We start from the raw sequence: 23,459 nt of genomic DNA, 5'->3' as shown, positions 1-23,459 counted from the left end.
TTTGGTGCATAATATGTTTTTTTTTTTTTTTTCAGGCAGCTTTAAAAAGATTCCTAATCATGTGTGAATTTTATTTCATGAATCTAATTTTGACCCTTATTCTTAAGCCGTGGTCCGACTAGAGCAGGGGTCAGCAACCCGCGGCTCTAGAGCCGCATGTGGCTCTTTAGCGCTGCCCTTGTGGCTCCCTGAAGCTTTTTCAAAAATGTTCAAAAAGATGGAAAAGGTTAGTATATATTTTTGTTTTAATATGATTTCTATAGGACAGGGGTCGGCAACCCAAAATGTTGAAAGAGCCAAATTGGACCAAAAAAAATAAAAAACAAATATGTTTGAAGCCGCAAAAAATATAAAGCCTTATATAAGCCTTATAATGAAGGAAACACATGCTGTATGTGTATATATAGTAGCTATATTAGCCTACTATAAAAATGACTAAGTTGGCTACAAATACATAATGAGCCTTCATGATTAAATAGCCACTGAAATCAAGTGGTTGGTCACCATTTGTGAATGGCTTTCCATGCTTTATTATCTCCAGGTTTGTTTACAACAGCCACCTGCCTGGCATCCCGCCCTGCTGATAGAAACCTGTGTCGCAGGCTATGACGCAAATCTTCATTGACAGAAATCTTGAAATTAAATATTAACTCTACACACTTTTACAGCATTTGAAAACGTTAAAAATGTTTGTCCTCCTATAGAAATCATATTAAAACAAAAATATATACTAACCTTCCCCATCTTTTTGAACATTTTTGAAAAAGCTTCAGGGAGCCACAAGGGCAGCGCTAAAGAGCCGCATGCGGCTCTAGAGCCGCGGGTTGCTGACCCCTGCTATAGAAGGACAAACATTTTTAACGTTTTCAAATGCTGTAAAAGTGTGTAGTGTTAATATTTAATTTCAACATTTCTGTCAACGAAGATTTGCGTCATAGCCTGCGACACAGGTTTCCATCAGCAGGGCGGGATACCAGGCAGGTGGCTGTTGTAAACAAACCTGGAGATAATAAAGCATGGAAAGCCATTCACAAATGGTGACCAACCACTTGATTTCAGTGGCTATTTAATCATGAAGGCTCATTATGTATTTGTAGCCAACTTAGTCATTTTTATAGTAGGCTAATATAACTACTATATATACACATACAGCATGTGTTTCCTTCATTATAAGGCTTTACATTTTTTGCGGCTCCAAACATATTTGTTTTTTGTTTTTTTTGGTCCAATATGGCTCTTTCAACATTTTGGGTTGCCGACCCCTGGACTAGAGTTTGAGAATGCAAAATACTGTTGTACGGCACTGCTAAAAGAGGCGGGATTAAACAAGACCATTAGACATTGATAAATGCAAGCAATTGGTCCATATTTTACATTTCTGCATAGAGATGTCATGTTTTGATCTTCTATTAGTCTCACGCAATCAAGTGATATGATTCTGCAGGTCAGAGTTCACCAAGCTTGAAGAACTGCTTGTCACACAAGCTTGTGTTTGCATATGAATGGGTAAGGGGCGAAAAGTGCAGTGTGCCTGCAATGTTATCTGACTACAATTTGTGGTCATTTAAATTTGAATTAATCTAATTGAAGCCGATCATTTTATTAGTTGTTTAGTCTAGTTTAGATTAAACTAACTAAAGCATTCCATATTAATTAAGGGCACCTAATGTAAAGTAGGACCCAATTGTTAATAACACGTGTTTTTTTTTTCTATTTTAGACAAACCTTGGAGTGTCTTGGTCTCCATTAGTGAATCTGATGTAATAACAGAGGGAGATTCAGTGACTCTGAGCTGCAGCAGCGACTCAAACCCTCCTGCAGCATTATTATGGTATAAAGGAGTAGAATATATTAAATCTGGAAGAATCTTCAGCATCCTAATGATCAAATCTGATGACAGTGGAGAATACAAGTGTAGAGCCATCAATGAGCATGGAGAGAAATACTCTGATCCGGTGACTTTAGATGTCCAGTGTAAGTTAATGATGGCAGATGTTGTTTGATATAAATTTTATGTTGATATCTCTTATCTTTTTTTAGATCCACCCAGGAGCGTCTCAGTGTCCATTAGTGGATCTGCTGTAATAATGTCTGGAGATTCAGTGAGTCTGATGTGCATCAGTGACTCAAACCCTCCTGCTCTGAGCTTCAGCTGGTTTGAGGAGAATCAAAGCTCAGCTGTTGGATCTGGACAGAGTTTCAGTGCAGTACAGAGTGGACGCTTCTACTGTGAGGCTCACAATCCACATGGAGCTCAGAGATCAGACGCCGTCACTGTCACTGGTGAAGCTTTTATCATCACACTCCTGTAACTTCATCAGTCTGGAGAGTTAATCATGATCTGCTTCATCTTTCAGTTCAGCAAGGGATGTATTTGGTGTTTGTGATCGCAGCAGCATCCGGAGGATTATTCATCATCATCATCATCATCATCATCATCATTGTACTTATAGTGTAAGTTGAACAAATTATATACATGTCAATTACTTACAAACTAATGTAGAATATGTGTTAATTATAGACAAAACATTAAAATTAATAGTTTGTGTTTGCTATTTGAAACAGTCAAAGGAAAAGGATACGTCAAAGATCTGCCGTACACCAGTATGAGGTAAAATAATTAAAGAACCATGGATTGAAATTATTCCTAATGTTTTAGGCTGTGTTATATAGCCGTTTAAATAGCCACATGAACATTTGAATTTACTTGCTTCATTCGCACGTCAAATCCGCTTCATTCATGCCTCAAATTCACTTCAGAACAGATGGGCATTCGCGTGATGGGCAGGGCTTCTGTCTGCCCAGTGACTCAGCTTTTTGAACTCAATCGATTCGATTTTCTATGTGGTCTCCCATCCAGGTCCTGACCGGGCACAGCCCTGCTTGGCTTTAGTGAGTGACCATGTGATAGTTACAGAGAGCTAGCTGCCGGCTGCCATGTCATTCATGCAGTCCATGAGTGTGCATGCGTCAGATCAAGTTACCTTCACTTGTATAAGCCTGTTTGTGTTTTCTGCCCATTATTGAATCAAATTTACCTTCTTTTTGTCATACCCTTAACTACAATACAATATTTATTTACAGAGCGCATTTAAAAACAACCAAGGTTGACCAAAGTGCTGTACATAGGAGTGCTAAAAACAGAGAAGCAGAATATAAAAGAAACATTTAACAGATAAGAGCAATAAAACAGCGATCAAGGAGTATTAAAAGCGAGAGAAAATAGATCGGTCTTTAAAACAGACTTAAACACAGAAATGGAGAAGAAAGTCTAATGTGAACCGGTAGACTGTTCCAGAGTTTAGGACCAGCAACAGCAAACGCTCGATCGCCTCGTTTTTTAAGGCGTGTTCTGGGCACGGTGAGTAAGTTGAGATCGTAAGATCTTAGGCCCCGTTTACACTAATGCGTTTTAGTTTGAAAACGCATAAGTTTTGCTACGGTTACGCCATCCGTCCACACTACGCCGGAGTTCTCGAGCGCCGAAAACGGAGCGTTTCGAAAACGCTGGAGAGGCCGTTTTCATTCTGAAATGCTGCTGCTCCGTCTCAGTGTGGATGATGGAAAACGGAGACATCTGAAAACGGAGGCGGGGCTGCAGACATTCGCCTCTCTGATTGGGGCTTTTCCTGAATATTAAGTAGCCTAACACACACAGTTCCGTCCTGCATTCTCTCCGTGTAAGTTTAGACTACGCAAGTTTGATCAAGGCTGCAGTCTCTTCTTCTCAGTTTGATATGGAAAAGCAGACTATACCGAGGACACGGGTAAATCTTCAAAGGGAACAGTGTACTTTATAACTTCATTCACATCACCCTGGCTACGTTGTTTCACTTTCTCAACAATAAGATGTAAACTTGATATAAGGAACTGCCTATTTTCATTTTAATATTAGCAACTTAGACAGCAGAAATGTTGAGGCGTCGTGCTGCATGAGCGTCATCTTCACTGTGTGGATATTTATAACAAAACGGAGCCGATAACAACACTGCCTTCTTTCAATTTCAGTGAAAATACGAAACACACCCTCTCTTTTGCTAAATATCAGTTTTAATAATCGATAATGGCCATTATAAAAGTATAACATACAATAAGTTTGTACATTATAGGAAATAAAGGCCAGCGATCAGTCAATATACAGAATAGGCTGCGTGCTTACATTAATCATTAACTTATCTTTGCGCTCAGCCAAAACGCGTTACCTGAGAACAAGTAATAGATTCCAATGACCAAAGTCAGGGAATATGTCGTTAGATAAAGACAACAAGATGAATGAAATATCCCGTTTAATAAATATTGTGAGATAAGATCCAGCGGGAGATGCTTGATGAGAAGTCCGACTAGCACAGCTCTCATCTGGGTAGATGGGCTGCAGCGCTTGCCCGAGAGTGTGTGTGTGGTCACGTGATGTGCGTTTTCAGCGTTTTGGTGTGGACGGAGAGCAGTTCAGAAACGCTGGGTAAAACGCGGGTGTGGACGCGGATCGTTTTCATTCTAAAACGCAGTTTTAAAACTAAATTGCACTAGTGTAAACGGGGCCTTAATGATCGAGAGGGGGTATATGGACAAAGCAAGTCAGTAAGCTATTGAGGAAGCAAGATTATTGACGGCTTTGAAGACAAATAATACAATTTTAAAATCAATTCTGTATTTAATGGGTAACCAGTGAAGTGAAGCTAAAATAGGAGTTACTGACTCATACTTGCGGGTGCCAGAGAGTAGTCTAGCTGCTGCATTTTGAACCAGCTGCAGACGAGAGAGAGAGATAAGACTGAGAAATACCAAAATAAAGAGCGTTACAGTAATCTAGACGTGTTGTTTTGAAGGCATGAATCATCGTTTGAAATTTTTCTGGGATAAAAATGGCTTGACTTTAGTCAGTTGTCTGAGGTGGTTAAAACAGGATTTTACGACAGTACTGATCTGTAATACCTGTAATACAGAATCAAGTTCCTGTATTTTCTTTGTTTCCCTGTAGAACAATTGTCCTGGTATAAACAGATACGCCGCTCTTGACCCCAACTCCAGATCTCCAGACCAGTACAACATGCTCAGTGTAAGTGATGTCTCAGATGTGTGCCAAAGTGTTAGTGCAATCAGAGATCTGGTAATAAATGATAATTGTTTTGTGTTTTTCATAAGGCTGTCCATCCCAGACCTGCTCTTCACCAGTCGGGCCGTTCAGAATATGAGAATCTGTCAAGAAGTGGTTAATCACCAAGTCTATTCAACATAATCAAGAAAAAAAGTCCACTTTCCTCAAGTTATTCACAGTTAAGAAACATCAACAGTTAAGAAATTAATACTAAGCAGCTACCATGTTGAAGAATACACGCACTTCACAGCTACCAATGAAAAGGAAAATGCATCTTTAGAGTTTTATTGTGGGAGTGTGTTGGTGTTTCTTGTACTGTAGAAAGTAATAGGTTAACTGAACATGTGACCTCAGTCTGTAATGACTGTGTAGTCTAAATATTAAATGATCTTTTCATTGTCAAGTCAATGTCAACACTGTTCTTTTTGCAAAGTTTGCAATAAATTACACAACTGACACATTTAAAACTTGTATAAACATTTGTCTACAAGAATTTTGGATGTGTGCATGTTGATCACTTAATATATGCAAATTAAATGTTTTTTTTTTTTAAACCTATCCCTATCTTCTGTCATCTCTTGCCTGCGTTTAACATGACGACGAGCTAAACATGTTTATTCCTGCACATTTGAATAACATTTAATTTTCTAAGCAAGAAACTTTTCTCAGCAAATGGTGTCTGACTGTTGCACAACTCAAAGTCCACAGACATCATGGCTGAAAATGTGGTTAATGAAATGCACACATGATTCAAGTCAGGCTGGTCTGAGTATTTTAGAAACTGCTGATCTACTGGGATTTTAACGGTCAACCATTTCTAGGGTTTATAAAGATTGGTCCGAAAAAGAGGAACTATCAAGTGAGCGGTACATATGTGGGCGCAAATGCCTTGTTGATGCCCGAGGTCAGAGGAGAATGGCCAGACTGGTTCCAGCTGATAGAAATTCAAATAAGCACTCGTTACAACCGAACTCTGCAGAAGAGCATCTCTGAACACACAACACGTCCAACCTTGAAGCGGATGGGCTACAGCAGCAGAAGAGCACACCGGGTGCCGCTCCTGTCAGCTAAGAACAGGAAACTGAGGCTACAATTTACACAGGCTCACCAAAACTGGACAATAGAAGATTGGAGAAACGTTGCCTGCTCAGATGAGTCTCCATTTCTGCTGACACATTCGGATGCTCAGCTCAGAATTTGGCCTCAACAACATGAAAGCATGGATCATCCTGCATTGTATCAGCGGTTTAGTCTGGTGGGGGTGGTGTAATGGTGTGGGGGAGATTTTCTTTTTTTTTTTTTTTTGGCACACTTTAGGTCTATTGGTACCACTTCAGTATCGTGTCAACACCACAGCCTACCTGAGTATTGTTGCTTATTTTATGTCTATCCCTTTATGACCACAGTGTACCCATTTTCTAAATCATCTTAGACTGGTTTCTTGAACATGTCAATGAGTTCACTGCACTCAAATGGCCTCTACAGACGGTACTAGTAAGGTGTACCTAATAAAGTAGTCAGAGAGTGTATATTCTGACTCTCAAAGTTTATTAAGATACTTAATATTTCCAGTTATGTGGGCAGGAATCAAAAAAAGAGGAAGAATTATTTCTGTTTGAGCAAGCATTTAATAAAAGCATAGAGAGAGAGAGAGATGTGTCAGTTTGACGCCTCTTGAAGAGAAGGGTCATCAGGACACGGTAAGTGTTACTGATTTATATGTGAGAAAAACTCTGAAAAATACAGTTGAGAAGACCAAATAGAACAATTCACAAACCGTGATAAACGGATAAATTTAAAGACAATATTAAGGTGTTTTTTTTTCTAATACGTGTGTGTTATTGTGATCTTGTAGTGATGTCAGAGAGAATGGCTGCTCCTCTTACTCTGGTGCTTCTGCTCATGATACACAGTAAGTCAATGGAGAATTATTGAACATTTGGTTACACTTTACAATAACAGTACACGTATAATGATATGATTATATGCAAATTACACGTTACTTCATTTTGAACTAATGATGAGTTAAGACAGGTGCTCATCAAGAACTATCTTTAACTACAGCATGACTTCATAAGTGAATAACACTTCTAATTAATTGTTAGTTCTTGTTTGTTATTAATATATCACGTTTAAGCTAAATGTAACTCACCTGAACTCATGCGCTGTTAATGTATGTTTATGTCTTGACTTTACTTGAGAGGGGCACATTATTAATACCTCATTATTAACCATTCATCAACATCTGTGTTTAAACTGTTTGGTTTGATGTAGTCAGAACACTTATATTTTTTTTTATTTGAACAAGAACTGGATGTGCACGAGCGTTACATTTAGGCCAAATCCCAATTCTGTTTTTGTACCTCTTCCAGTTTCAGAATTTTTAAGCCCTTCCCTTTCACACTCAGTTTTAAGGGCCAAGGAGAAGGGCTTCAAAATTTACTCCTTAAGAAATGGGACAGCTATCCTGTCGTTCTGGCTGGTGCATTCTTACCCCTTGACTTCGAGTGTGGTCCTGTAAAATCTCTCTTTTGAGGGAGATCTACCTCTTCCCCTTAGCCCTACGCCTTCAAGCTAAAGAGAATTAGGACTCCCCTACCCCTTCACAGGAATGTGCAAAAAGAAGGGGAAGGGCTAAGGGGAATATTTGGGATTGGGCCTTAAACATGAGTTATTGAGTAGTTAATGATGAGGTGATGATAATGTGCCCCTTCAAGTAAAGTCATTACAAAAATTTAAATTAACAGCTCATGAGTTCATGTTAGTTCCATTTAGTTTAGACTTAATTAATATATTAATTAATGTGATATATCTGACTGTAAAAGATACACTTGAGTCGGAGCGTCCGTATTAAGCAACAGCTTTACTTTTAGCTTTCATCCGAAACTTCCAGAACTATATCAACTACTTCCGTACTACGGAGTCCCTATTGTTTCAAATACAAAAATGCAAACATCAATATATCACATTACCCCCCTTTTTAAACACAGTACATTTACTGTTACCTTCACATAAAAAAAAAAAACTGCACATGCAACAACATTACTATCAAAACTAACAGTAGCTGTTAAATTCTTCTTGCATTAACACAACAGCAGAGAGAAAAACAAAAAAAAAAATACTAAACCTAGTATATTACGAGACCATTGCAAATTTTAAACTTGGTTGCATTTGCACAGTTGTAATTCCTCAGCATTATGGGTCATAGCGTTTTGGTGTCTTTCTAATTCTAGATGAGCGACGTAGACCCTGTGCCATGCTTGTATTTCCTACACTGTCCTTTTCAGAAGTCTCTGAAATGACCGGTTCCTCCTCTTCTGATGCACAGGGTCTAACGGAAGTTTCAGTCCCAGTCTCAGAGCAGTCCATCTGTTCAACAGGATCATCCACTACAACCCGTGGTCTTAACTGATCACAATGTCTCCTGAAAGTGCCATCTGTGTCTTGTCCCTGAACGTTATAAGACACAGGACCGGTTTGCTTTACTATCACTCCAGGAACCCATTTGTTCCCTTTTCCTGTGGTATTACGAAGGTAAACCGCATCCTTCTCAGAGAATGATCTCTCCACAGACCTTTTGTCATGATGGAACTTTTGTAGGTACTGTTTCCTGCGAACAGCAACAGTGACATCTGGGTGAACAAAGTCCAGCCGAGTGCGCACATGTCTGTTAAGGAAAAGATCGGCTGGTGATTGCCCTGTAGTGCAGTTCGGAGTAGTGCGATACTGCATTAAAAACAGTGAGATCTTATCCTCCAAGTCCATTGTCACGTGTGCAAGTTTCTTTATTCCCCCTTTAAATGTCTGCACATACCTTTCTGCAAGGCCATTGGTAGCGGGATGACCTGGGGCACTTGTGGAATGAAGAATGCCATTTTGCTGCATAAAATTTTTAAACTCTTCCGAAGTGAATTGTGTTCCATTGTCTGTGACTATGTGTTCTGGAAGTCCGTATGCTGCAAACAGCCTTCTCAGCCTTGAAATGGTGGATTGTGAAGTAAGGTTAGGCATTCTAAATACCTCCAGCCACTTTGAATATGCATCCACAATAATCATAAATGTGTGTCCTAAGAAAGGACCAGCAAAGTCTATGTGTAATCTCTTCCAGCTCTGACCAGGAAATTCCCAGGGGTGTAAAGGAACCTGGCGGGGTGCTTTTTGTTCCATCTGACATGGCTCACAGGTTCTACAAACTTGTTCCAGTTCTGCATCCATTTTAGGCCACCACACATACTTGCGGGCAAGTGCCTTCATCTTTACCATCCCTTGATGGCCGACATGCAACTCTTTCAGCACAATTTTTCTCAGTTTTTCAGGAATTATAACTCTGGTGCCCCAAAGTACACATCCTCTCTCTGCCGACAGTTCTAACCTCCGCAAGTGATAGGCCTTTAGATTTTCATCCACATTCATTGGCCAACCTTCCATGACATATTTAAGCACCTTGGATAACACCTTGTCTCTGCGTGTTACACGAGACACATGTTCTGCCTTCAAAGGAGCTTGTTCGAAGTGCTCCGCTATTAGTGCATGAATATGCTCTGATAGGGCAGCTGTGCCCCCATCAGTCATCTCCGGTAAGGGAACACGTGAAAGGCCATCTGCATTACTGTTTTTCTCTGAGGGACAGTACTCAATGTGGTAATCGTAAGCGGACAGAATGATTGCCCACCTTTGAATTCTGGCTGCAGCCATGGTGGGTAGACTTTTGTGCTCTCCAAACAAAGTCAACAAAGGTTTATGGTCAGTTACCATCTTGAACTTTCTTCCCCAAAGGTACTGGTGAAATTTTTTTATTCCAAAGATCAGCGACAACCCCTCCTTTTCAATCTGCGAATACTTTTTTTCAGCAGGTGACAGTGTCCGCGAGGCGTAAGCAATGGGACGTTCTTCTCCGGTGGGCATGGTGTGTTGCAACACAGCGCCGATCCCATAGGCAGAAGAATCACAAGCTAAGGTAAGTGGTAGACTAGGATCATAGTGAATCAAAACCTTTTCGTTTGTCAGCAAATCTTTACATTTTTCAAAAGCTTCTTGCTCAGACTGTTTCCATTCCCATGGCACGTTATCTCTCAGCAGTCTGTAGAGCGGGGCAGCCATAGTACTCTGGTTGGGCAAAAAACGGCCATAGTAATTGACCAACCCCAAAAAAGCTTTCAGCTCCTTCACGCAGGTAGGTACTGGTGCATTCTTAACTGCATCCACTTTGTCTGGGGATGGATGAAGGCCCTGGCTGTTTAGCACAAATCCTAAATACTCAATTTGGCTTTTTCCAAATTCACATTTAGATTTTTTTACCCTCAAACCGTTCTCCTGGAGTCTTTTCAGCACCGCCTGTAGTCTCTGCAGGTGTTCCTGCTCTGTTTTTCCAGTGACCAATAAGTCATCAAGGTAAACAATAACATCAAGATCTCTCATGAGATTCTCCATAATTCTTTGAAAAATAGAGGGCGCTGAACTGACACCGAAGGGAAGTCTATTATAGACAAATAATCCTCGGTGCGTGTTGATGGTTAGCAACTCTTTGGACTCATCTTCAAGAAGGACCTGCTGATACGCGGAAGCCAGGTCAATCTTGGAAAAAATGGTACCTCCACTCAGTGTAGCCATCAACTCCTCAATCCGCGGTAGTGGATAAATTTCTGTAGTGACTGCTTGATTCACAGTTAATTTGTAGTCTCCACACAATCTTAGAGTCTTGTCTTTTTTTACCACTGGCACAATGGGTGCTGCCCATTCACTGTATTTAACAGGCGTGATTATGCCAGCCTTCTCCAACCGGTCTAATTCTGCATCAACTTGAGCTTTCATTGAAAAAGGCAGTGGACGAGCTTTACAAAAACGTGGAGAAATTTCAGGATTAACTCGTATTTTTGCCTTAAGCCCTCTGAGTGTGCCCAATTCCTCTTTAAACACCTCAGAGCATGACTCCAGCACCTCTTCAATAGACGTGACTTGTTGCACTTGACTGACATGCTTAATTTTCCTCCAATTCAATGAGAGTTTTTGCAGCCAATTCCTGCCACACAACGAAGGCCCCTCTCCTTTCACCACAATCAAACTTAGCACTTCAGTTTGCCCATCATAGCTCACTTTTGCTTCAAACTGTCCTAATACAGGCATAAGCTCACCTGTATAAGTTTTTAGCTTGACTCTGGCGACCTCTAGTGGCTCAGTTGGGAATACCGCCTTAAATTCTTTCTCAGATATGATACTCACGGCCGCGCCAGTATCAATTTCCATCATAATTTCCTTGCCATTTACATCAAACGTCTCTGTGAATGACTTTTTGCTATTTTCCTCAGCCCGTAGTGAAAACATGGGTAATTCAGCTTCCTCTGCCTCCACATATTTAGTATTCTTCCCTGCATACAATTTCCTTTTTCCAACTTCCATCTTTCCTCTGCATGCTCTCTTAATGTGCCCAATTTTTCCGCAGTTATGGCACTTTGCATCCTTAAAATGACATACCTGAGCGCTATGATTTTTCCCATGACATCTATAGCACTTTTTCTCTCGTTGACTGAAAGGTCGCACTTCCACCTTATGTACAACACTCGAGTGCGAGTCATGCCCTCGCAACTGCTGCGTGTCTTTCTCAGCTGTCTCCATGCTTAATGCGATTTCGAACGCTCGTGCAAACGTCAGATTAGATTCTGACAACAGCCGTCGCTGGCAGGCTTCGTTGCGGATTCCACTCACGAATCGATCACGCAATGCTTCATCCAGCGTTGCCCCGAACTCACAACTCACAGCACACTGTTTCAGCTCCGCTGCATATTCCGTAACTGTTTCATCGGCTCTTTGATTGCAATGATTAAAACGAAATCTTTCGGCAATCAGTAACGGCTTTGGTTCAAAATGACTCTTTAAGGTGTCGACAATTTCTTTGTACGACTTATCCTTTGGCTTTTCTGGTTGTACCAAGTTCCTCAGTAAACCATAGGTTGTTGCCCCCATCACGCTCAAGAGTGTTGCAACCTGCTTCTCCTGGCTTATCTCATTCGCCACAAAGAACTGTTCCAGCCGTTCAATGTAGGCCGACCAAGATTCTGCTTTCGGAGCAAATTCACCTATACTTCCAATGAGTGCCATCATCCGAGCATTAGTTTATCCTCGTCGCCAACTTTTACTGTGATATATCTGACTGTAAAAGATACACTTGAGTCGGAGCGTCCGTATTAAGCAACAGCTTTACTTTTAGCTTTCATCCGAAACTTCCAGAACTATATCAACTACTTCCGTACTACGGAGTCCCTATTGTTTCAAATACAAAAATGCAAACATCAATATATCACAATTAACAAACCAGATATAATTATTTATTAGGGTAGCCATAATTTACACATAGATTAGTTAAAGCAGTTAAAGTTAGTTCTCAATTAACCAACCCAGGCTCATTCTGATTACGCACTGCTATATACTCTGGATATTACTGCTATAGATCATTTCAATATGGTGATGTCATTGGCCCATAAAACATTTCCTGCAATTCAATCACAAAAGAGCTCTCATAACATTATTTATCAATATGTGGCTCTTTTTGGATTCTCGAAAGCTATAGACTAAAGTGTTGTAAAGTGCATTAAAAATGTAAAACGGGAAATACAATGGGACCACTGTTTTTGTTTACATCTATCAAAATGGTCTACATATTTCTGGGGACAGCAAAACATTCCAGGAGTGAAATTTATTTATTTTATTTATTCATTTTTATTTTTTTGTGGTTTTTGTTTTCACGAATCCACTAAAAGCCGCTGCGTACACTTTTTGAGATCTCAAAGTGCCTCTCGAGTGCCAATCATGCTGGCTGTTCTCACAGAAATCCACCAGAGACCGCTGACTTTCAGACTGACCAGTCGACCAATTTCCCCCACCCTTCCCCTTTCCTAAACCCAACCAATAACATTTTAAAAAGTAATGAGTGACCCTACCACTCCTGTCCTTAAACCCAACCTCAGTATTTTAAAAAGTAATTCAGAAAAAGAAAGCCCCCAGATTTTTACCACATTCTCACCCTTTTATTTACTTGTTTATTGTAGCTTTTAATTTTTGTTTTTGTCTTACCTGCTTTCTGGAACCCTTCTTCCCTGGATTCGAGCCTTGTTGTCATGGTTAACTTCTCTCTGCATCGCAAGTCTGCTGACGTACGTGTCGTAATGGACAAACGTGTGCTACTGGACAAACTGTTAGCAGCAGTAAAGCCATTCATAACGAGGTAGAAAATGAACTTCGTCATACCACCTTGAAGCGTTCATATGTAGCTCTGGTTAAATAATTTGCAGTCTTCAGTACACACCTGTCAACATTCAGATCATAAAATCCGGTAGATTTTATCCGGGAGTGCACGCAAAGTGAAGACCAGGGGGAGGGGGTGGTGCAAAGTAAAGAGGGGGGGGGAGGTGCGCTCGAAGCAGATATGAGGATGATTGCGCGTTGAGTTTGGTGAGGAGGGGGTTATTGTTCTGTCTCCCAGAAAACTGTATGGGAGATGGGTCTGAAAAACGCAACCCAGGCTCATTCTGGAAATGTAGCTCCGCGAATGTTTCCTTAGACGGCGATTTATGTGGCCAGAGGTTTGTATGGCCGCATTTCATTTATTTAAGCAAATGCTACGGGGCAGTGTGATGCCGCTCCTTTTTACGCTCGCCGGCTGATGGCTTACCTCCTTGTGGAGGGCTTTCCTGCCACAGCCAGTTTGTCCAGTTAGCTCGTCGTGTATGTCGGCGGAGCGGAGAGCCGGAGGAGAGCCGACCGGGAAGAGCGGTTCCAGAAATTAGGTAAGACAAAAAAAAAAATTTCAAAAATAAAGCAAACGAGTTCATAACAGAGCGAGAATGTGGTCAAAGTCAGACGAGGGCTTTTCTTTTTCTGGACGGCTTTTGTACATCATCGCTTGGGTTTAGGAAAGGAGGAGAAGGAGAATAATTTTAATTATTGTAATAACGTTCATGAACAGCAAATCTTTTTAAATGAATAATTCATTTACTCTGTGTTTCAGGAGTTTATAGTCAGTCTGGTTATGGTGTGAGTTACAGCTCTGAATACATCTGTACACTAAAGGGCTCAACAGTGATAATGGGCTGCACTTACACATATCCTTATGGAGGTTATGTCATGAGGGCTTTCTGGACCAAAGACCTTGTTGAGGGTGTAGAGCCTACAGATCTGTCTGAGGACCCTGAATACAGTCAGAGGCTTCAGTATCTGGGAGATAAACAGCAGAACTGCACCGTCAGACTGAGTCATGTGACAAAGAATGATGAACACCAGTATTACTTCAGAATCAGAACTTACGCACATGGCAAATGGCTTGGTAAACCAGGAGTGCGTCTCTCTGTCACAGGTGACTTTCCTGAGGTTTCTCTCTTCTTGTGGTCATTATGTAGAATGATAATCAGTGTATGAGAGCAGCACTAGATATAATGTGTGTGTTGTGTTCAGATCTTCAGCTGGAGTCTCCTGAGAGAGTGACAGAGGGAGATTCAGTCCGTCTGACATGTAGAAGCAGCTGTAAACTGACTGGCATTTCAACATTGATCTGGTACAAAAACTCACAGCGATTGACTGAAGGGAGTGTTCAAAATGATTATGTGTTCAGCTCAATCAGTAGAAGAGATGCTGGTTACTATAGCTGTGGTGTGCAGAGACGAGATTACATTTCCCCTGCTGTTTATCTGGATGTCAGATGTAAGTTTTCATTATTATTATTATTATTATTTTACCTTTTGATATTTACCTTTTAAAGCATTCAGAGTTGCAATAATATTAAAAGTGGTCAATCTATGCAAGTTGAAATGCTAACTTTAGCAATAGTCTTATCATATAGGATGAAATATGTGATATTCAGTCTTAAGAACCGCTTTGAAGTGGGCGTTCATAAGACTGTCATGACGCATTTATAATAACCACGATACATTATGAATGTGGTTTTATGCAATCATTTGCCGAGTTGCCATTTTAAATGCAAAGATGACATTCTTTGGGATGTCTTTGTCATAACAACCTGACATAAATGCATCTTAGCCCTGACATTATCAACTTGTCATCAATCTGTCATAAACATGATCATGATCTTGTCATGTGGCCGTTATAAATGAGTCATGAATATTTTTAGTCAGAAAAATACATGTGACATTAAAATGTATTTTAAATAATATTAATGATGATCTTATTAAATTAATGACACTTATTGTTGGTGGGGGATTCTTAAGCTTTATAGACTAAAATTGCAGCAAGGTGCCATAACACAGGTGAAGTTCCATGTACACATTAATAAAATATTACACCACAACATACAATACATCATATTGTAGGTGCATCTCCCTCCTCCCTGGACTCATTTAATGATGTAATGGCCACCATTATAAAATAATTTGTCCTGCAAATAGGAACGCTAAATCGACGTCCTGATGGCAACAGCTGATACGCAGAGTAAAACGGGTGATCCCAGGTGCATAGGATACCCTGAGCTTTCTTATAATACCAGGATGGTAAATTACCATTGGACAAGTTTGGCTAAAACCAATGATCTTGCCTGCCACCTTCACCAGGCTATTACCCTACCAAGCTACAATGGAGAAAGATAAAACTGATTCAATAAATTGTTTATAAAACAAGGAGGTACAAACCTGAAACGATCTAGGTTTTCTCAGGTAAAAACAGTCTTTGTTGGACTTTTTTTATAGACAACCTGAGTGTTAGGTTGAAATGTCAACATATTGTCAATAACGACCCCTAGATTTGTATGTGTGTCCACAATTTCAATGCCCAAGCCTTTAATATTTGTTATCCCTACTGAAAAAAAACAGCTTAAACCAGCCTAGGCTGGTTGGCTGGTTTTAGCTGGTCAACCAGGCTGGTTTTAGAGGGGTTTTGGCCACTTCCAGGCTGGTTTTCTGCCATTTTCAGCCTGGTCTGGTCAGACTGGGAGCCCAGCCAAAACCAGTTATGTCCAGCTTAAACCAACCTGCTCAAGCTGGTTTTAGCTGGTCATTTCCAGCCTGGAAGTAGCCAAAACAACTCTAAAACCAGCCTGGTTGACCAGCTAAAACCCGCCAACCAGCCTATGCTGGTTTAAGCTGTTTTTTTCAGCAGAGATGCAGGGGTAAGAGAAGCCTTCCTGTAATCTATCCTGTAATCTATCCTGTAGTCTTTTGTTTTATTTACATTCAACTGGAGAGAAAATCTGTCACACCAGGAAGTAAATTCTTCCACGACAGGACCATGCCCCAAATCCTGATCGTGGAGGAGACTTACAGCAGTGGAGGACGTATCTTAAGAGCGGTGTGCACACGAAGTATTTGAAGAGCGGTGGGGGCGTGTGCGCACGAAGTATCTGAAGAGCGGTGGGGGCGTGTGCACGCGATGTATCTAAGTGAAGTTTCATAAACTAATTTCGAGAGGAGCACGTGATATGATTGTGCACCGCTGGCCACTCATCCATAATCAGTAATAATCCAATCAGAATGATCCTAGCTTAGTATAAATGGATCACTTTCTCCCCATTGCACTATCTTCATTTTGGAAGAATCCCCCCTTCCACCCCATCTCCTCCTTTTTCTCCCCTTCTAAAGGGGGAGCGATCGAGACCTACCTGATCTCGGTTCTCCTGATATGCTTCTAGACCGGGCGGGAGCCCTGGGCTCATATCTCCGAGCTCAGGGTTCTCTCCCGCGACAGCATGCCAAACCTGCTATAAGTGCCAAGCATATCTAAGTGGGAACTCTTGAAATAGCGGTGGGGGTGAGTTGCGTTCTGAAGGGTTGGGTTGAGTTGCGCCTGACGTACCTGAAGAGCTGGGATGGATGCGATGGACACTATTTAAGGACCAGACAGAAGACACACGATTTATCATTCGTTTGTGGGATTTCGGGTGTCTCAATGCATTTCCGGGAGACTTGGGATGTCTCAAACTGTCTCTGGTGAATATTATGGCCATATATTACCCACCTAATTCACCTCATTCTCTGCCGTCGAGTGGGCGCTGCCATTTGAATATTTTTGTCTCGCGACTTTTGGTCTCATTCACTTCCATTTATTTTTTGACGTTAAAAACTGCTCGTTAAGCTGCTTGATGTTGCAATTTGATATTTTCTTATTATATTATTCTACTTGGTCTGTATAGTCATGCAAACATTTGTTTGTAGAGCAAGTAGTTTGACCATTTTCTGCTGTTTATTATTCCTAGTCATTTCTTCCATAGGCGACTGAATCAGAAGTTCTAAGACAATCGCGAAAACAGGTGCACTTCCGCATTTTAGAATAAGGTCAATAGCAGTAATGCACACATTAACAATTCCAACTTTGATCGACTCGTCATTTCTGCTGCGTCACTCAGTAGAGCATGTGCACTTAAAGAGTTTTAAAAGGGGCTGCACACGCAAGCACGTTTCTACACTCATGTTTATGACAGATTTATGACAAGGTGTGATATATTTGCTTATGTCAAGTTGTCATAATTGATATGATTAATTATGAACTTGTTAAAACAAAAACAGCAAAAAAGCATTAACCTAAAACATGAGCACACGTTTATTGTGATGTATACGGTGCATATTTAAACTGATCTTCATATTTATTTTTGAGTCTTGTGTTTACATGTTTCTCCTGCAGATGCTCCAGATACTCCTGTGATCTCCATCAGTGGATCTGCTGTAGTAATGTCTGGAGATTCAGTGGCTCTGAGCTGCAGCAGCGACTCAAACCCACCTGCAGAAATCAGCTGGTATAAAGGAGCAAAATATATTGGATTTGGAAGCATTTTCAGCATCTCAAAGACTAGCTTTAATGACAGTGGAGAATACAAGTGTAGAGCCACAAATGAACACGGAGATGAATACTCTGATCCTGTGACTTTAAATGTCCAGTGTGAGTTAACTGTGCCAGTACTTTGTGTCTTCTGTCTCTGTTGTTGGTGAAGCTTTTATCACCACACCTCCTGTTACTTCATCAGTCTGGAGAGTTAATCGTGATCTGCTTCATCTTTCAGTTCATCAAGGCTTTGGGAGTGTGATCGCAGTGGTGTTTGGAATATTCATCATGATCATCATCCTATTCATAATGTAAGTAAAATAAAGCTCATATTCATGTAATTGACTATCAAACTAATGCAGAATTACATCTTAATGTTTATTTATAAAACAGTATAATGACTTGCTTTTTTGACAGTCGACTGAAATGGATGAACAGAATATCTCCAGTAAACGAGTATGAGGTGAGATGATTAAAGAACCACATAATAAAATCAGTGAAATACTAAAATAAACCTTTATTTTTCTTTATTCACTCTCTCTGTTTCATTGTAGAATGATGGTGTCAGTGCAAACACATATGCAGGTCTTGACCTCCAGTCCAGATCTCCTGACGTGTACAACACACTCACTGTAAGTGGAGAATTAAGCACAACACATGTACAAGAGTTTGTTTATCCAAGAGTCAGGCAGTAAATAATGTGTTTTCCTCTTAGACTGTCCATCCCAGCCCTGCTGCTCACCAGACGAGCTCTTCTGAATATGAGAATATGTCAGCAAATGGGAGATCAGCAGTAGATCTACATTAGTCTACAGAGACTAAACAACCTAGGATTCATTTACAAGCTAGACTATAAGAGTCATTTTGCCAACAGCTCACAAATTACAAATGCATTTTTTGTTTCCATTATTGCCATGTTAAGATGAACCACATGTTATATGCACAGTGATTAATTTTGGCCACTAGAGGGTAGGGTTGGGTACCGTTTGGGGTTATTTTGATACCGGTGCTAAATCTATACTTTTAAAATGGTAAAAACGATGCCTGAACCAATGCTTTTTAGCCACAACATTATTTGACAAAAAAAAAAAATTATCATTATAATTAAACAATATAAATATATGTTTATAATAAGTTTAAAGTAAACATCAGTTCATACTTTATATATTTGAATTGCATTGATATGTTTCTTTTGATCATTTGTTTGTTTGCATGAATGCAAGATTCGCATTACGCTATTAACATTACATTAGCTTACTACTAACCTGTGGAAAGGCTGTCATCAAAATCAGGGAACACCTTTTTTCTTGGTTTGGAGTTTGTGACTGCTTTTACATGGACATCAGTGATCTAATGATTTTATCTGATTTTATCTTTAATCTGAATAAGACAATAATGTGACTTTCGTTGTTTACGTGAGCTGCTTTATGAATGTACAATCAAATGTCTCATGTATTATGCATACATCCACTTTAAAAAGTTCTTTTAGCAGAGATTTGTGGTTTCATCAAGTTTTATGATGACTGATCTGTATATTCTAAAAGCAGTGCACATTAGATTATTGTAAATTTGACTGAATTAAGAATTATTTTAATTATTTTAATATGTGTTAATATGAGATTTTTTTCTATCAGACATTATCTTTTCTATTCTCCACTGTAAAAATTATTCCATTATTATATTTTCATTCATTCATTAATTTGTTTGTCAACTTAGTCCCTTTATTAATCCGGGGTCGCCACAGCGGAATGAACCGCCAACTTATCCAGCAAGTGTCACACTTGTTGCAGTGCCCTATTTTGGACACTTGAGGGCACTTGTTTGTTTTGTAGTTTCACTTCATTTCCCATAATTCTTTGTATCACTGATTGTGTTATGTTACAGCTGTTTCATGTTTGTTAATTTAGTCCTGTCTTTATAAACCCCTATTGTTCTCTGTTTTAGTTGCCTTAGGATTTTGTTAGCTCCTCACGTTTGTTATCTTTGTCTGGTCATCTAGTTTTTGTATATTGATAATTCTTGGATTCCTGTTTTGTGTTTGTTTTCGTTAACACTCTTTAGCACTCCTACCCTGTTTTTGTATTTACTCGTTTTTGGATTTTTGCCTGTTCTCTTGTTTGGACTAGATTTGCATCCTGCTTTATTTCTGTTCAAGTTTGGAAAGCTTTGTCTTTTGGAAACCCTAGTCTTTGTTATAATAAATTGCTGCACTTGGATTTTTGCATTTTGTGATCAATCCCCATTTCGTGACAGCAAGTTTTTACGCAGCGGATGCCCTTCCAGCCGCAACCAGCCTGATCTCACGAGAAAACGTAAGTATTTTACGTTTTGGCAGTTTAGTGGCTAATTGGTAAGACTTCGTATGAGTTCAGTCGTAAGAAAATGTACGATTTTAAAAAGGAGGCGTGGCACCTAACCCCACCCCTAAACCCAACCGTCATTGGGGGATACGCAAATCATACTTAAATGTACGATTTAGATCGTACGAATTAGCAACTAAATGAAAAAGTTACGATGTGCTGTGAGAATGTGTTGGCCGCAACCCATCTCTGGGAAACATCCACACACACATTCACACACACACACTCATACACTACGGACAATTTAGCCCACCCAATTGGCCTGTACCGCATGTCTGTGGACTGTGGGGGAAACCGGAGCACCCGGAGAAAACCCACGCGAAGGCAGGGAGAACATGCAAACTCCACACAGAAACGCCAACTGAGACTAGGTTCAAACCAGCGACCCAGCGACCTTCTTGCTGTGAGGCGACAGCACTACCTACTGCGCCACTGCCTCGCCCATTATTATATTTTATAAGGGATTACTTTGCTGTTTTATGATGATTGATAAGTAAATATAAATAGCATTGCAAATTAATTTGACTTGTAAATTTGACTCAATAATAACTATTTAAAAAATCAGTTTTGTGTTAATGTGACATGTTTCTGTGTGATATTACATGTTTCATGCATACTGCCACTATAAATAAAAGTTATTTTTTGAAGAATTTGACATGTGGCCCTTCACTTGGTTTGCAACACTTTTTTTTTTTTTATTTGAATATGCAAAAATCATACAAATACAAGAAAACATCAACAAAGAACAAATACAAACCAATGAAACAAAAACAAATCAAAAACAACAACAATATAGTCAGGTACTGGTATGTGCGTGAGTGTGTGCGTTTGAGTGTGTGTATGCATGTAAAGGTAACTTGGTGGACAGGTCTGAGTACACACATTAGGAACAATAACAGTCAATAAATGAAGCAAGTGTCACAGATATGGATAAAACATATAGAAAGAAACCAGTCAGAGGTAGGGAGTAAAAACAATGCTTATTAATTTATGATGGTAAATATGAGAGTAAAAAGAGAGAAAGGACAACAGTTATAACTGACAACAATAATGATGGTTTGCAACACTTGATGTAGCCCTCGGGTCTAAAAAGTTTGCCCACCATTGATCGTTAAAATAGAGCATAGTGTTTACTGGCGCTCAAACTTTGGTCAGATACCATGCTATTTTCTGTTCCAGTTATGTGGGCAGGATTCAAAAAAAGAGGAACAAATATTTTCTGTTAGAGCAAGCATTTATAAACCCACAAAAAGAACAAAAAAACATGATAACCAGGAGAAATGCGTCAGTTAAACGCCTGAACACCATCAGAATCACCATAACACGGTAAGTCTGATTAACACAGTTACTCTGATTAATATCTGAAAATAGCCTGATTCATACCTTTGAAGACACAACAAAGGATTTTCACAAGCCTTGATAAACTTGAGAAATATTTAAAGACGTTATTCTGCTAACATGCGTGTTATTGTGATCTTGTAGTGATGTCGGTGAGAATGGCTGCTCCTCTTACTCTGGTGCTTCTGCTCATGATACACAGTGAGTCAATGGAGAATTCATACACATTATATATGAAAACTTGCTCTTTGTGACTCTTTGTTTTAACTGAAAGTCCAGTAATATGTGCATTTTATAAAAAGAAAAATGTATTAAAATGCTGCACATTAAATATATCATGCTCAGTTGAAATTATTGTAATAATGTTCATGAACAGCATATCATTTCGTGTGAATGACTTATTTAATGTGTGTTTCAGGAGTTTATGGTCAGTCTGGTTATGATGTGAGTTACAGCTCTACAAACATCTGCGCACTAAAGGGCTCAACAGTGACAATGGGCTGCACTTTTAGACATCCTTATGGAAGTTATGTCAGTAAGGCATTCTGGACCAAATTCCCTGTAATAGGTAGAGAGTATCTAGATCTGTTTGTGGACCCTGAATACCGTCAGAGGCTTCAGTATCTGGGAGATAAACAGCAGAACTGTGCTGTAAGACTAAGTGATTTGACATACAATGATGAACACCAGTATTATTTCGGATTCATTACTAACAAAGATGCCAGTTGGATTGGCACTCCAGGGGTGTTTCTCTCTGTCACAGGTGACTTTCCTGAGGTTTCTCTCTTCTTGTGGTCATTATGTAGAGTAATAATCAGTGTATGAGAGCAGCACTAGATATAATGTGTGTGTTGTGTTCAGATCTTCAGGTAGAGTCTCCTGAGAGAGTGAAAGAGGGAGATTCAGTCAGTCTGACATGTAAAACCAGCTGTGAACTGACGGACACACCAACATTCATCTGGTACAGAAACTCAGAGACATTAATTAAAGGGAGTGTTCAAAATGAAATCATCTTCAGATCATTCACTAGAGGACATGCAGGCTACTATAGCTGTGGTGTGCAGGGACACAAGTACATCTCTCCTGCTGTTTATCTTGATGTCACATGTAAGTTTTTTTTTTTAATAAAAAATGTGTATTTACCAACCCGGGCTCATTGTGGAAACGTAGCCCCGCGGACGTTTCTGCGGACCGCGATTTACGTCCCGGGAGGTACGTATTCATCAGTCTGGAGAGTTAATTGTGATCTGCTTCATCTTTTAGTGCAGCAAGGTGCTTCGAGAAAAAGGAGTGTGATCGCAGTGACGTGTGGAGGATTATTCATCGTTATACTACTATTTATGATGTACGTAAAATAAAGCTCATATTCATGTAATTGACTGTTAGATAAATGCAGAATGATATGTTACTATTTATTTATAAAACATTTATTGCTTTTCTAACAGACGAATGAAAAGGATGAACAGAAGATCTGCAGTAAACGAATACGAGGTGAAATAATTTAAGAACCACAAAATAAAATCAATAAAATAATAAAATGAGTCTTTATTTTCCTTAATTTATTCTCTCTGTTTCCCTGTAGAATGTTGATCTCAGTGCAAACACATATGCAGGTCTTGACCCCCAGTCCAGATCACCTGACCTGTACAACACACTCACTGTAAGTGAAGAATTAAACTCTACACATGTAAAAGAGATCGTTCATCCAAGAGTCAGGCAATAAATAATGTGTTTTTCCCCTAGACTCCCAGCCCTGCTGCTCACCAGACGAGCTCTTCTGAATATGCAAATCTGTCAGTAATTGGGAGATCAGCAGTAGATCTTCATTAGTCATCAGAGAATAAACAACATTTAGTGAACAAAAATTTAAACTAAGACTAAAACAATTGGTCAAAAAACATTATCATCAACTG

General features: G+C 39.7%; 2 protein-coding genes across 2 annotated transcripts in view; both read left to right on the top strand.

The window, feature by feature from the left end:
• LOC101883960 (B-cell receptor CD22-like) overlaps window positions 1-23,459 on the top strand; it is a 59,567-nt gene that overhangs the window by 3,375 nt on the left and 32,733 nt on the right. The window contains exons 5-9 of the mRNA XM_073909100.1: window positions 1,733-1,974; window positions 2,041-2,283; window positions 2,358-2,454; window positions 22,992-23,037; window positions 23,129-23,206. Coding sequence (XP_073765201.1) covers window positions 1,733-1,974; window positions 2,041-2,283; window positions 2,358-2,454; window positions 22,992-23,037; window positions 23,129-23,206 — 706 coding nt within the window. The remainder of the gene's footprint in view (window positions 1-1,732; window positions 1,975-2,040; window positions 2,284-2,357; window positions 2,455-22,991; window positions 23,038-23,128; window positions 23,207-23,459) is intronic.
• Window positions 6,734-20,970, top strand: LOC103909469 (B-cell receptor CD22-like). Its single transcript, XM_073907905.1, has 9 exons — window positions 6,734-6,795; window positions 6,951-7,007; window positions 14,097-14,441; window positions 14,540-14,785; window positions 17,711-17,965; window positions 18,087-18,159; window positions 18,266-18,311; window positions 18,403-18,480; window positions 18,564-20,970. The coding sequence occupies exons 2-9, from the start codon at window positions 6,953-6,955 to the stop codon at window positions 18,654-18,656; spliced, it is 1,191 nt and encodes a 396-aa protein (XP_073764006.1). The 5' UTR covers window positions 6,734-6,795; window positions 6,951-6,952; the 3' UTR covers window positions 18,657-20,970.

This window comes from Danio rerio, chromosome 1 (genome assembly GCF_049306965.1).
Source record: "Danio rerio strain Tuebingen ecotype United States chromosome 1, GRCz12tu, whole genome shotgun sequence".
NCBI lineage: Eukaryota > Metazoa > Chordata > Actinopteri > Cypriniformes > Danionidae > Danio > Danio rerio.
The sequence above is the reverse complement of the archived record's forward strand: the minus strand, read 5'-3'. Positions and strand labels throughout refer to the sequence as shown.

What these genes read in the sequence shown, in the direction of transcription:
- LOC103909469 (XM_073907905.1), top strand. Translation starts at nt 6,953, where the DNA reads ATGTCAGAGAGAATGGCTGCTCCTCTTACTCTGGTGCTTCTGCTCATG. An exon ending in GCTTCTGCTCATGATACACA is followed by an intron (nt 7,008 to 14,096) that starts GTAAGTCAATGG and finishes TCTGTGTTTCAG; the next exon opens with GAGTTTATAGTCAGTCTGGT. An exon ending in ACGTGTACAACACACTCACT is followed by an intron (nt 18,481 to 18,563) that starts GTAAGTGGAGAA and finishes TTTTCCTCTTAG; the next exon opens with ACTGTCCATCCCAGCCCTGC.